A 14,644-nucleotide genomic window follows, 5' to 3' on the forward strand; every position below is an offset into this window, starting at 1 on the left:
AAATTAACAATAGGTGTTTTAACTTAAAGGCCAATTTATTTTTCTGCCACTTCAGTCTCTCTCCCCTATTTTCCAGGCAATGATGGGTGTGAGCTGGTGACCACGCAAATGCTGGTGAATGAGATTGGTCTGTTTGTATTTTCACTGTTAAGCTGTCAAAGCAACCACATCAAAGGACTGAAGAACAAATTGCAATAGTCACAAGTACCCGCATTAAAGGGATGTTTTCATCCATGTGTATACAACTGCCCCCCAGCAACCCCAAAAGAAAACCCAAACAAAACCCCAGCCCCCGTCTCAAGAAACAGAAGACCACGAAAGAAGAACAAAACAGGTGAGAAGAGCTGGGCAACGGGATGAAATGACAGCCAGTAGTGCGACAGGGGTGTGGAGAACCACTTCAGTCTCTCTAATCCTCAAACACTTCCAGGAACAACGGAGGGAACAGTTCTGTGGGGCACTCCACCTTCATGTGCAGGAAGCGGCTGGCATGGCAGGCTCCGATCATTCGCAGGTCTGTCACTTTCATCAGCAGTTTTGGCCAAAAGTGTGCAACATGGTGTTTTCTGTAATTAATGTAGTGTTCAAATGCCAGGAGGAAGCCCTCTTGACATTTTTCTATTCTCTCGACGCAAACAAGGCCTGGGCGATCTGTGGATACAAAGCAGCAGAATAATCATTCTTACTTTTTTGCTTTAATAAATGCCTCATCATAAATCATGAAAAATGGTATGGTTTTGATACTAGGAAAGAAAGGAGAGGGAGCGGGGACATTTGTGGCTCTGCCACAAACTTCTTTCACTCTGGTCAACTCACTTGTTAGTACTATCCCCATTAAAAGAAAGAGACAATCCTTCCTTTCTTCATCCTTTGCCAGCTTTGCTCACTTAGAGTGAGCTGTTTGGGAAATATTTCCTTTCAGTGACTAGAGCATCAGATCCCTGATTTCAGCTAAGGCTTCTATCTACATTTTTCTGTAAAACAACTAATAAAGAAACAAAAAAATTCCTTGTCAGATATCTAAATTACAGTTCCTTTCTATATGTTTTTCTACAATCTGATCAATGGTTTGATCATGCTTTGATCCCAGGTGAGCTCTTATGGAGCATCAAGGAACAACCAAGGCCAAAAATTTGGCTGTCTCAACTGGCACCTAGACAGGGACTGGGAAAGCCCCTTTGACAAGTCACTTTTCAGGAGACACTTCTGGGAAAGCAGGTCCTTTTTGAATTGCCTTCTGAAAGCCCTGCTCCTGTATCACTGTGTAGGGACCTAAAAGTAAATCAAAATGTTTTGATGGGGAAGATGAAGTGCTGTGTTTTGATTAATGTGGAGACCTTTTTATCTCAGATACAGTTAATGCTTGTAAATCACTGACTGTGTATTGTTATTCAGTGCCCAATCTTCAAAGTCATCTTAAAATAAAATCTTGCCAAATCTGCCACTGCCCAAGAATGGAATTTCCTCTTTGGGCTGGCACAATCGCTGGAAGCATATTTGAAAACATACTCAAATTGAGAAGGTTAGAAACTCTTTGGAAAACATAGGAAGTTGTCTGTACTGCTTTTGTATCATGACCAGTTGCAAACCGTCCCAGTGTAGGGAAACAGCACAACTTGTAAATGCCCATTAGGAAGCAGTGGTGCTGTTAATTAGGAAAACAATAGGGCAAGTCAAACTAAACACATGAGACTGGTGGAAATGTGTATGAACGCCCAATGTATAACATTACTCAGGGGAAGAAGGAACTTACCATATGGACCAGTGTTGCTAAATTATAAACTTTTCATTTAAGGCAAACTGGCTCAGAATCAGAACTGATTTCTTCTTGATGATCATCCCTGGCTCATTCCTAAGTATCAAACTGAGCAAGGTGTGTTACCAAAACCACTTTTATGTCCATCTCTCTGAACGCCCTCAATTTTTTTCCTAGTGCTCACCAAAATAAGTCACTGGGGTTTCAAGGGAAAATTTCTCCCACATTACTCTAGTCAGTGCTACAAGATCTGACCAATCTTACTTCTTTTACCAAGGGGCTTGTGACAAAGACCAAAGAGTTACAAAATTGTTTGGATCCCAATATATTTCTGTTCTCACCTGATGACATGAGCAGAACAGCCTGAAGAAGGGCAACCTCAGTGTCATCCAGGTTAAATGAAGAAAGAGACATGCCCAGGTCAAAAATGGCATCAGACACTACGCCAAGACCCCCATTTTTCAGCTGGCCCCTTGTCACCGCCATCTCCCCATTTAGTGTTAAAGTCTCACTCTCAGGGTCATAGCGAACTGCTGCTCGGAGGGACATGATCTCCATACAGCAGCCTTTCAGAAGGATGATCTGGTCTTCACATGGCAGCTGCAGAAATCATAAACAGCAAAGAAAAATTCATGTTTGTTAAACTGAATGGCTTTTGCAACTACAATAAATCCACAAGCACAAAGCTGCAGTTCACAGCCCCACATAGTGCAGCTCTCCTCCAAACATGCAGCTCTGCACAAACCCCCAGGATCTGCGTTCCATCTTTCAGGAACTGCCTGCAGATTAACAATCCCTGGTTAACATCCCAACACACCCTTCAGAAATCTAGCAGTAACACAGCTGTTGGCTCCCTCAGCTTACTACTTATCACAGCAGAATAAACTATAACTGGGGCTGGTGCAGACCTCAGCCGCCCCAGTTAAAATTCACTACCAGCCATAGTTATTTCTTACCTGGCCAGAGGAAAAGAAAGACATTTGGGAGGGTCTGTAAGAGTGGACTGTGTTTTAAATGAAAGGAATTAAATAAATGTTTATATCTAGGGGATATACCCCAATCAGTGGAGCAGTAATTATCACTGCCCATTTTAACAACAGAGAATTTATTAATCTATACTTAATCTAGTAAGTCCATGTTCCCTGATCTCCCTACATTATTGCTGGACAGACAGAAAATCTATGGTATAGCTACAGCTTTTATGATGGTGCATAAGATGTGATCTTCAGGACACGTGTCTTTTCCATGCCATTAACAAAGGCAAGCTGTCCAAATTGTTAGATGTAGGTTCTGTATTTACAGAATATAACCAGGATGCTGACACATGAGCAGAACATGTTCTATAAAGCATGTTTTCATAGGTTACTCAACAATAACAAAACCCACCAAGACAATTTTGAGACTGTTCATGTATGTGAATAGCAAGGTTCCCACAAATGAAAGAGCAACACACTTCTACTTGGCTTGAAAGGAGATGAAAAGCCATTTATTTGTGATTTATATAAAATTATTATATTTACCTGTTTTTCATTTCAAAATGAAACCCCATGAAATATAGGTTTACATGGCAATGGTGTGCTTCCAAAGCAAGAGAATTGATTTGGTGTGAAATGATGCAGAGCTACCTAATACAAGTGGAAAGCAGTTCCCTGTTAGAGAAGAGTTTTAAGCACAAAGCTAGCCATGGTCAGGAAAATGAGTTGAGTCATGCAGCTACTTTTCCAGCAATGCCAGCTTCAGGTGTGAAGTGTTTAACACACAAGAAAATTGACTCATCCTGTTCAGGGCAAATCAGTTTCCCTACCGATGACCCTCAACTCAGCAAGCAGCAGTGAGGGGAAGACTGCACAGGCACAGCAGCAGTCTTGCTACCCAATGACAATTCCACTGTTTGGCAGCAGAGACTGAAGTAGGGAAAGAAACAGAGTTTAAAAAAAAATTAAAATGAGAATAGATGTGTGAGAGGTTATTCACTGGAATAAGCAATGGCAGTAAAAAAAAGACATGAAAGAAAGGAAGAGACAAGGGACAAGAAAAGAGAAATGAAAAAAACACCAAGCCTCAAAATAGAAGGAAGAATAGTAGAAAAGAAACAGATAACAGTTGAGAAGATATTTTGTGATACTTCAGCTGCTTTATTAGTGAGCCATGAAACTATTGAGGATTTCTCTTTCTACATGATCCTTCTTAAAACTTCTTCATGGTAGTGATGGTCTGACTATGCCTGTCCTTCACCCACTTTCCTAATTCTGAAGGATACATGGGATACCTGTTTCACAGATGCCAGGTCTCAGGTCTTATCTGCCAGTAGCAGGAGTTACCAGAGACAGGAGGCTTGAACATCAGTTCTACTCCCAACTGTGCAGATTTTAATGCTATCTACACCCATTACTTGTTGCTACCAGAGCATCTTTCAGTTCAGGATCAACAAATGTGACTGAAACTCTGCTGTGGGTTGATCTTTCCTCTGTCTCTGTAGGCAGAAAGAAACCTGAGGTGCTCACCTCTGCAGGACACGTGCAATGCAGCACCATGGAATTGAACTGAGCTGAGCAACCACAAAGAGTATTTACACAGCTTCACCCACTGTGGAACCACTGATGCCTTGACATTTAAAACTCACACCAAACTTATTACATTCTCCTCAATCTCCATCTCTTAAGCAGAAAGAAAAGCAGGACAGAAACAACAGAAGAAATGATGAGAAGCAAATGAAGTTTTCCTTATACTTTGATTACTCTGGGATTGGACATTTGTTTTCAGGCAGGGGCCAGTGGATGCACACAAACTAAGCTGGGCACTCACAGTGATTTGCTGGCTTCTACATGTGTCCAAAGATGCGAAAAAGAAGGAAAAGTAGCCATGAAAAAATAAGTGGCCATGGATGTTCCCTGTCATGTCCCTCTCACAGAGATTTACTACATTCCTAGACAGATTCTGGAATTATCAACTGAGTTAATATTTAAATGCTCTGCAGGTCCTATGGAAAAATTGAGTGTTTTTTCTTGTAAAAAATCAACAGCCCACACAGTGTTGCTTCTAAGAAAAAGATATGCGTTAAAAACCATAATGTAAACAAACTTAGCAGGAGGGTGCCCCTTCAAAAAGGAGCAAGCATTTATAATTTTCTTCATAATACAGCAAGTGCTATACGACAACACGGAGGAGTTGTTCATGATGTTCATGATGTTCCTCATGTGTTCATGAGGAGATGTCCCTCACGCTGCCATCAGGTCTTGCTGTATATGGGCAGGTATCAGGTTTACACAGTGGCTCAGCTGTAAACAAAACCTGTCCAGCTGAACCACATAACATGCAGAGGTCATGCTCAATGATGCCTTGACTTCTTCATCCATGCTTCCTGCCTAGCTCTGACACAAGTGGGCCCATGGTAGCCAGGAGGGGTAGGAGATGTCAGATGGGCACTGAAGTTTGTGTGTGACTGGCAGAGCTTTCTAAATTAAAAAGACTACCTTGGTATGTCGCTGCAATTTCCCACCAACAAATGCCAGATCAGAGGAGACAGACTCCCCCAGATGCTAAATGCTGCAGGGCCCTCATGATCTATGGACATATTCCTCATATTTTAAAATCTTCATGCTTGGCTACTATTTCACGCTTCCTTGACTGATGGTGCCAATGCGGAGACTGGCCAGGGTGAGATATTTACTCTATGACAGCTATTGATATTTTCCTCCTCTTGTTGTGTACTTTCCAGAGGACACATATAGCTCTCCCTGACTGACTTTTCCTTAGAAGCTGCCAGCCACAGTACAGTAAAATGTTATGGCTGCCTTACCCTTCCTTCCTGGCAGGGTGTTGACCTCAAAGGGTGCAATGGAAGGTGCTCTTGCTGACAGCAGGGGGATTGGAACTGGATGATCTTTAAGAAAATCTTTAAGGTCCCTTCCAACCCAAACCATTCTATGATTCCACGAAAACTCTTTAGAACACTATGACTGAAATATTATTTCAGGCTGCAGTTCTTATACCATTTATTAAATTGGTGGAAAAAAAAATCAGCTATTGCATCTGGTCCTTCAATAAAAATGATACGTTTGTACAAATAAGATTAGCGTAAGGCCTCTGTATCTCTAATGTGCAACCAAATATTTGAATCTATTTACTGTATATTTTATATGTGAGTATACACTTGGAATGACAATCCATTACTTTCACAGACTCTTATCCACAGTCTCCCCATTCAGGAAAACCAAGCCTAGGGAACACAATGAGGCAAGTGCCACTCCTGGACTGGGGTGCTTTCCTGAATTTGAAGATTTTTTTTAACTGCATAGACCCAACTCTACAATACTGTGCCTGCCAAGGAACCAGAAGATACATAGGGAACCATGTGCGAGAAGATTTTATCAAATATATTCATGATGCTTCTAGACAATATATTTTTGTTCTTTGCTTGTTCAAGGCCACCTCTAAAGACATATCTGAGTCCCTAATGAACCACAGTGACTTCCAGATTAACAAATTCAGGGTTTTAGCAATCACAGGAAAAAGAAAATTCATAAAAATCCAGATTATTTTAGTCCCATCGATTTTGAGTGTCTTTAATTTTTTAATTTTAGACACACTGAATTTTTAAGCTCCATGCCAGAATATTTTAAGTAGTTTATAACAACAGGCATATAAATGAGGAAAGCAAGAAAGTCTTCTTACCTCACAAAACATAGGCAACTTTTTGGCAAAATCCACCACTCTTGTAATCGCTGGTGTGATAATTTTTGTAAACTGGCTGAAGGCTTCTAAATCCACTTTCCCACCTTCTGGGGCATTAACTATTGGTGCCTGCCCAATATCTTCTGGCTAAGGATATAAACAAAGATATTTAAAGGAGCAGTCTGTCTTAGAGCAACTATTTTATACTCTAAAAAGTCCTTGGTGATGGATGGTTGCTAAAATAAAAAGCAACACTATTTGCTTTATAAGTAAAGTCCATTTACATCACAAAATGTGAATTTATTTGTAAGGCATTTGAGAAAGAGGTGACTGCACAGATAAATGGATGACTGGTATGCTTGTACCCATTCTTTGTGGACAGCTGGATTGCTGTGAACAGTTTCTTCCTTGTGTCTGTATTCTATGTATTTTATGGGTGTAGCACATGCAGCTTTTGCTTTAAAATACAGGCATGTTTTTCCTTACAGGAGCTGAAAACTCTCAAGTTTCTCTAAATGCAAAGACAGCTGAGGAGACATGTTACCCATGAAACAATGATGCAAGCTTTGCAGAATTAGGCTCTTTTGCCTACTCAAAGCTCAGAAAGTTTCCCCAGAACAGACTGTCAGGTATCACAGGGCCTCTCCAGGCAATTGCCAAGACCAGTTTCCAAAAGGGTAAAACAACTTATGCGCAAAGCTAAAACAACTTATGAGCAAGCACAGGCTAGCCTAAAGGTGCCCTGGATAATATAAATAGAATTTGAAATCATCTGGGTAAAATTTTGGCTGAAAACCGCCTGTTGCATGTTTTCAGCTCAAGGCTTCTCCAAATGAGAAACAAATAATATTTTGAGGATTTCAATAGGGATATACAATGAAATAGTTTCAAGCAGAATCTGTAATGAGAGCTGTTTTTTTTTTTCCCAGCTGCACTTGAACTTGGTTTTTATGCAGCTGGTCAATGTGACCATGTATTTTAAAAAACAGGCACATCAAAGCTGTTTTGTTTGTTAAGTGTGGCATTGCAGTTACAAAACACCTACCAAAAACCACGCAGAGATTTTATTCTGTTCACATTAAAGTAAAAAATTAGATAAAATCCAGAGAGGTAGAATTTTTAGACTGATGGGCCCCATGACATTTATATAGGACACTTAAACAGGGGAGGTGCTGAAAGTGCTGTCTGTAACAAAAACTTGTGTTCAACTTCTTTTTAAAAGAAACACATAATAAAAGATCATTCCACAGCTTTGTAACCAATCTGAATCCAAATCTAACTCTTTACAAGAAAAGACTCAGCAATGTGTTAATGAAGCAACAACAATTATAAAGGAACAATGAAGAAGACTGGGCTCTATTATCTGATGGTTTCTACTAAAAAACTCACTCATTTCTTGGCTCTCTCCCTCCCTGAATCTTGGGTAACTAAATCACATTGTCTATGTGCTCATGATAAACAACTTTCATCGCTTCCAAGCAAGAAGACCAAATGCTTAAACCCACGCAAACCATTGTTACAGAGAAAAAAGAAAGAGCACAGCATTTTCTTGGGAAAGGCAAAGCAAGTCAGGAGAGCCAGCTAAAGCTAACACACAGGAGGGGAGTCCTTTCCACCCAGCTCAAGAGGAGGAGAGGTGAGGACCAAAATGAAGGCCCTGTTGTCAAAGATCCAGCCTCAGCCACATAAGGACAGAGCCATAGCTCCTGGGGCAGACTCTCGGCTTCTCCCTCTCTTCAACAGTTCATTCCCAACCCCAGCCTTGACCTCCCTAGGTTTTATCCCAAACCAGCTAATACCCGAGGAACAGTACTCCTGTCTAAACAACCAAAAGTACTACCGCAGCTGCTTCTTGATCTCCTCACACCTTGCTCCACAACACCCCTGGAAAGTGCTCTCTTGCTTCTTGCCAGTGACGACTGGCTGTGGTTTCCTGACTGTAGAGTACTATGAACATGAGCCATTCATATAGAAATTTACATGGTGTCACTAGAATTAAAAAAAAACCCCAACATTATAAAAGAAATCAGCTGCTTTGAATACATAATTTCTCTTAGCAATTCAAAAGTGAGTTGAAATTCCCATGGTGAATTATGCAGTAGGAGCCTAGACTTGTGAAAGATGAGTGTGCTCTACCTGATTTGGTATACACTGACTGTTAAAGACCCCTGTGCATTTCTGAAATGCACTCTCTAATCCCTCTTCTGTGCTGTACAAGCATTTTGCATTCTGCACTTATTTCCCTTAAAAATCAATTTAGAAAAATCAAATAAATCCTTTTCTTAAGGTTGAGCATCACAAATCACCATTTATTTTCTGACCCTTAGTTATAGTATGAAAATCTAAGTTTTCTTGTAGGCTGCAATCCCAGTGGTAGAGTGTATGTATCATTTTGTTCTCACTGAAATTAATTTTCTTTGCCTAATTTATTTTCATTAATGTATCCACCACTAGCCAAAAGAGGTAAAATCCTTCAGTTATTAACAAAAAATACCAGCTTTCATCTAGAACATTATATTGTTTTAACACTTTCAATATGTTTTATGATAGTCCCTAATAAGGACTACTACCCCTAGATAGAATATATTTTAAAAATACAGTATGCTTTATAGACTGCTTCTGTTCTCAATCAGAAGTAAAACAATTTTTCTACTTTTTCTTACCATAGCACAATAAAAGCGTGTAGCTGAGTGTTACAGCTGAGTAAACCTTAACATAGCAACACACTGTTTTTCTTCTGAAATATATGGTCTGATCAAACACTGAGGTTCAGGCACGAAAAATGAAGTAATAACTACGCAAAATCATCCTTTTTCACAAACATCAGTACACTGGGAATAAAATTTCTTTGGGGCTGCAATGCTGGGAAGGCACTGCAGAAGAAAGAACAGAAACTGGCTCTAAGAGCAGTGTACAAGGCCACAGCCCTTACCAGAAATTTCCTTTTCTGCTTCCAGTGGCTTCCTTGTGCATTGGTGGCCACGTGTGCTTCAGTAACAATTTTGATGAGCTCCCATTCCTCATCTGTTGGCTCTGGTTTGTGCCCAATAGTTTTCTGCAGCTCTTCCCGACGTCTCTTCTCTCGATTTTCTTCTATCAGCTTCCTCTTTGCCAACCTCTTGCTGTCATCCAACACCACTATCAGGGGAAAATATACAAAAATGGCAGGAGGCTCTTAAGACTGTCAGAACTTTGGTCTTTTCTGTGCCTGAGGAACGAGTTGCTTACAAACACCTTAACTAATCAGTAAACACCTTAACTAATCAGTAAGGAAGTACCTTGGCAAGACCCACAGTTGAGACAGTTCTCTTATTTCTCCCTCCAAACTTCATTTTCTCAGAAGAAAGTGTCTCCTTTATTCTATTTCATTGTCTCCTTTATTCTATTTTCCTCTAGACAGAGGGCACTGTTATGCATTACATTAACAACAAAAATACTAAGTTAGACTATTTTTCTGTTGTTTACTGTGCCTGTTTTCCTGTTAGTTCTTCTGCAAAGGATTATACTGGCAACAACCATGAAGGCACAAGGGGATTTATATGACTTCTGGGGGTTTTATGTGACTTCCTCCCATTTGTAGTAATTGAAGTTATTGGTGTAAATTCCTGTGCAACGACAGGAAAAGAAGACCCCTAAGGGTTAATCTTACAGCCATATTTTCTAGTTCTTTAGAATGAGAGTTGAAATCTTTGCAGCAGATAACTTCTTCAGGGCTAAAAATAAAACAAACAACTGCAGGATGATTCATACAATGACATTCAATTTCACATCCTCCAGAATTTTCTAAACAAGATGTTTTTATCACAAGCAAAGTGTCCATCCAGATGCATCTCTCCCTCCTCTCCTCCAAAGAGTGAACATTCCTATTGTTACTCAGCTTGGTAAGGCCAGGAGAAGGTGCAGCCTGATGAAGCATAAACAAAAAAATACAGCCCTGTGAAAGTGGTTTAATGCAATGAGTGCAATTCCCTGGTATTATTAAAACCAGAAAAGGGCTGGCAGTTCTACTTTACTTTACTTTAACCAGCTTCATCAATCAACATAGTTTAAGCAAACACAGACACTGAAAAAAAAATAAAATAAAATAAAGAAAACCAGGAAAATATACTTACAATCTGTTGCCATGCCAACAAAGATACATTTTTTGAAGCGACATTCCTGGCATTGATTTCTTGTTACTTTGTCTATCACACATTTTCCTTCATATTTACAGGAATAGGTTGGATGGAGGTTCTTCTGAATGGTTCTTCTAAAAAAACCCTAGGTGCAAGAAATAAATACATTGGAAAGCATTAGCACTGAGCAATATTTAAAATTTGGGAGCTGCTTAGTTTGTTAGGCATGTACCTAAGTATGAAAGATAACATACTTAATTCCCTGAAATTCTCAAAGCTCTCAAACAAGTCTTATAGTGTATGGCATTTCTTTTGATTTCTCTTATCAATTAAAAACATATATACATCTTAGATACTCACAGGTGCAAGTAATGCTGTCTTGAGGAACAAATACTGTGTACATGTCTTCTTGTAGTCTTACGTTTTTCTATGTTAATTTTTTAAAATGAAGTATTTTGTTTTGAGCCCCTTTTCAAACTCTGTAATAATTCTGAAGGATATTAGAAGGCATACACATAGCTTTAACTAAAAAGCAGCTTCTGCTAATAGTAAGAACGGTGGTGTGTTTGTACTATTAAAAGATTGAGGACAAACAGTTCTACTCCTTTCTTTCCATAAAAGCCAAATAACCAACAAATGAACCAACCAAATCTGGGCAAGACAGAGATTTTGCAAATACGGTCTACATAATCTTTGAGTTTGGTTCTAAACTCAAAGGATCCCTAATTTATAAATTTTTTGTATTTCTGAGAAGCAGATTTACTTTGTATTTACCACAGAATTTCAAAAGTTCCATCACCACCAAAGATTAATCTATCTATCTATCTATCTATCTATCTATCTATCTATCTATCTACCTACCTACCTACCTACCTCATCATAGTACAGATGTATATTGCAAATTTAAACAGATCCTAAGACCATATGAACTAATGCAAACCCACTGAATTGATTTATTTAAACACCCCAAAAAACCTCGCTGTAGGTAACAAAATGAGATAAAATTTATCTCTCAACATTATGGACATAAACCTGGAATTAATTTCAACATGACTTTTATCACTGACTTTTGCAAAGGCTAGATAAACTCCCCAGGACTGCAAGATATGAACAAGACAGGCTGTAAAGCAGGAAATCTAGACTTCACTTTAATTTCAAGTTTCACCATTATTTGAGACCGTCTACATTCAGCAGTGCAGCTTGGGATTACCTTTACACGGAGAACACTGACACCCTGGTCCTGCTTGACTGAGGCTGCTCAGAATGGCTTTGGTTTCAGTCAAAACAATGGCAAAATTCAAGTGAGATTTTACCTTATGAATAATCTCTTCATCTTGGATTTTGTCTAATGAATAGTCTCTTCACTTCAGTAGGTGAAAGGTCTGTTTTTAAATCACGTTAAATAACACCCAGTAAAATCTCACAGCAGTGCGCAATTTCTTTTAACACAGAATGTTGAATTAACATGTACAGATAAGTCTGTATTTCAGCTTGTACTCCTAACTCCTGTGAAGACAACAAAGAGCCTTGTCCTCATTAGAGTTTTATCTTACTTGGTTCAGCTTGAGCTAAGAATACAACTCTTTCTTCCTTAATTACATTAAGACATGAAATGTTAATTAAACTGAGTGGCATAAAGCTTGTGTGTGAGCCTTTGCAAGACTGGGACCAGTTGTGTTGAGATAAAATCCAGGAAATCACAGGCAAGATATCCTTATGTGGGGTTTGGAATAAGTCTCAAACTCTCATCTACTGAACACCCGGTTTTGGTTCTGTTCTCAACCTGTGATGAATTCCTAGAGACAGGATCTGCTCCTCCCCTTCTGGAAGTCCTAAGATGGCTGTGGACAACCAGGGTCACAGGGTTATCAATAGTTACAAAAAGAGATGGAAAAACCTCTAATGAATCTCAGTGAGTGAGCTTCTGTCTTCCAAACCTTTCACGGGACTTAATGTAGCTGTAGGATTATGATGGCAAAGGTCGCCATCACCTCTGCTGGGACAGTCCATTTCACCTGCTCATTTCTTTGCATTTCTCCGAAAAATTTTGCAAAAAACCTTCTTTGTTCATCTCTAGATACATGTTGTGGAAGCTGCTCTCTGTATCTGTCCAAACACTTCACTACAGAAGTGTTATTCTCATCAATAAAAGAAAGCACATTGTATTGTAGGCAATAACTCCTCCTAAACTCCTTTACTATGCACCTATATAGCAGTAGATGCAATGGGTAAAGTCTGGAAAAAAACATTTCACTGATGTCAGAACTCACTGTTCATTTATTTGTGTTTGAATTCCTCATAATTTACTCTTCAGAAATCATGTATGAAGAAAGCACTTGCCAAAGCAAATCTTTGGCTGTCAGTCCTGATTATGCTTGTTACAAAACTAAAGTGACTTTGAGTGGAAGCAACTAGTAAACATCAAATTAATTGAAAATTGATTATATATATTGTGTATTGACATAACATATAACTTTGTTGATATATCATACAACTTGAAATGTGTATGCAGCTCCTCCAAGAAATTAATTACTTTTTCCAAATTGTCATCTCAGTTCCTTGTGCACATAAGCATTATTTTAAATTGTACATCAGACAGAAGAACTGTAAGTGAAGATAAAAGCAGATTTATATGCTATGTCTCTGAAATAGCTGGCAGGCATAAAAAGAACAACTGGAGTTGAAGTAACAAAAACTTTAGCTGGAAAGCTGGCAAGAGATACAGCTGTTCAGCTGGGAGCTAAGTATACTTTGTAATGCCACAGTACTGCTTACTTCCCATTATATCTGCATTAAGTTGCATCCATGCATGTTGTGTATTGTTATCATCTGGTATTCAGGATGTAAATGTGTAAGAATCACTTGTGCAGCTCCACAGTTCTTTTTAAAGATAAAAATGCTTTTTTTCATACATTGTATGTAAGTATATGCATGAAACCATTATCAATATTACCACAAATCTGCTATACATCAGATATTTAGGTCTGTGCATTTCATAAATAACTTAGGGCAATGATGTACAACCAAACAAACTACTTCAACACAAGAGTTACTGTAATGAGGAGCTCTAAAGCCAATCCAAACCCAAAAATCTCAGATCCAAATGTTCCAGACTTTGGGGATGAACAGAATGAGACTTCTGTGGCTTAGTCTCATGACACTAGTCCAAGACATGTGTGGTCCCATTTGTTTAGAAAAACAGTATTTTTTGTTTTCTGCAGGCAAGAATAGCTTTCTTACAGAGTCTCAAGCTATTCAGGCAAATTCATGGCAGTGAAATCATGTAAGATGTGCCTGATTCTGTTAGTCAATTTTTTTTATTTACTTGCCCAAAGCAACCTCTTTTTAAATTTAATTTTGCATGTAGTCTTGGAGATGCATTTTAGGGCTGAAAGCACATTTCAATATGCTTAAGTTAAAGAAGTCAAAATGTTTTTGAAACTATTTGAATTGAGAGTCAAGGCTTCCCAAACTGATGGATGTTACTATAGTATGAGGATGTGGAAAGGATTTTGATTTTTGCTTCTTCACAGAGATGGTGAGAGGCACTGCTAATTGCTACAGACTCTCCATGGCCATAAGCAGAACCTCAGCTATTGCATAAACAGCTTCAGTGGAGTAGCTGGGAACATGATGATGTACTCTGGCTGAGAACATGGCTTAAAAAACATTAAAAAATGGAAATTCAAAAGCTAACTGTTAAACAGCACCAACAACAATCTAAATTTCTTGTTTTCTTTTCACAAGCAAACATGGCAAAAACCAACTATATTCCTTATGCATATGAAGAGCAGCAGCATGGCCAGATATGGCTTATCATCAGTACTGGATGTTCTTATAAGCTTCTAATCTGTCATTATTTGATTTGACAGCACAGTTCAGGAAGTCTGTATAATGGAGGAGCTGGAGAGCTATTTCTGATTCCCACTTTCCCACCGTGCCATTTACCTTGCAACCTTCGCAAGTGATGCAGCGATAATGGTATCCGGTGGCTTTGTCCCCACATACTACACATAGCTCATCCTTGTCTAAGTAACTGGGTATATACCCTGCAAAGAAAAAGAGGATGTGGCATGTAAACTCCATACAAAATTACATG

At 39.0% G+C, this 14,644-nt stretch overlaps 1 protein-coding gene across 3 annotated transcripts in view; it reads right to left on the reverse strand.

Moving 5' to 3' along the window:
• Positions 1-409: 409 nt before the first annotated feature.
• Positions 410-14,644, reverse strand: part of THRB (thyroid hormone receptor beta) — a 31,807-nt gene continuing 17,572 nt past the window's right edge. For 2 of the 3 annotated variants that reach the window (XM_062496283.1, XM_062496292.1), the window contains exons 2-7: positions 14,494-14,594; positions 10,543-10,690; positions 9,363-9,568; positions 6,431-6,577; positions 2,098-2,356; positions 410-651 (exon numbers count right to left, since the gene is read on the reverse strand). In XM_062496283.1, coding sequence (XP_062352267.1) covers positions 410-651; positions 2,098-2,356; positions 6,431-6,577; positions 9,363-9,568; positions 10,543-10,690; positions 14,494-14,594 — 1,103 coding nt within the window. The remainder of the gene's footprint in view (positions 652-2,097; positions 2,357-6,430; positions 6,578-9,362; positions 9,569-10,542; positions 10,691-14,493; positions 14,595-14,644) is intronic. The other variant, XM_062496299.1, reaches the window with a different exon arrangement.

The sequence above is a fragment of the Cinclus cinclus genome, chromosome 1, assembly GCF_963662255.1.
Source record: "Cinclus cinclus chromosome 1, bCinCin1.1, whole genome shotgun sequence".
Lineage (NCBI taxonomy): Eukaryota > Metazoa > Chordata > Aves > Passeriformes > Cinclidae > Cinclus > Cinclus cinclus.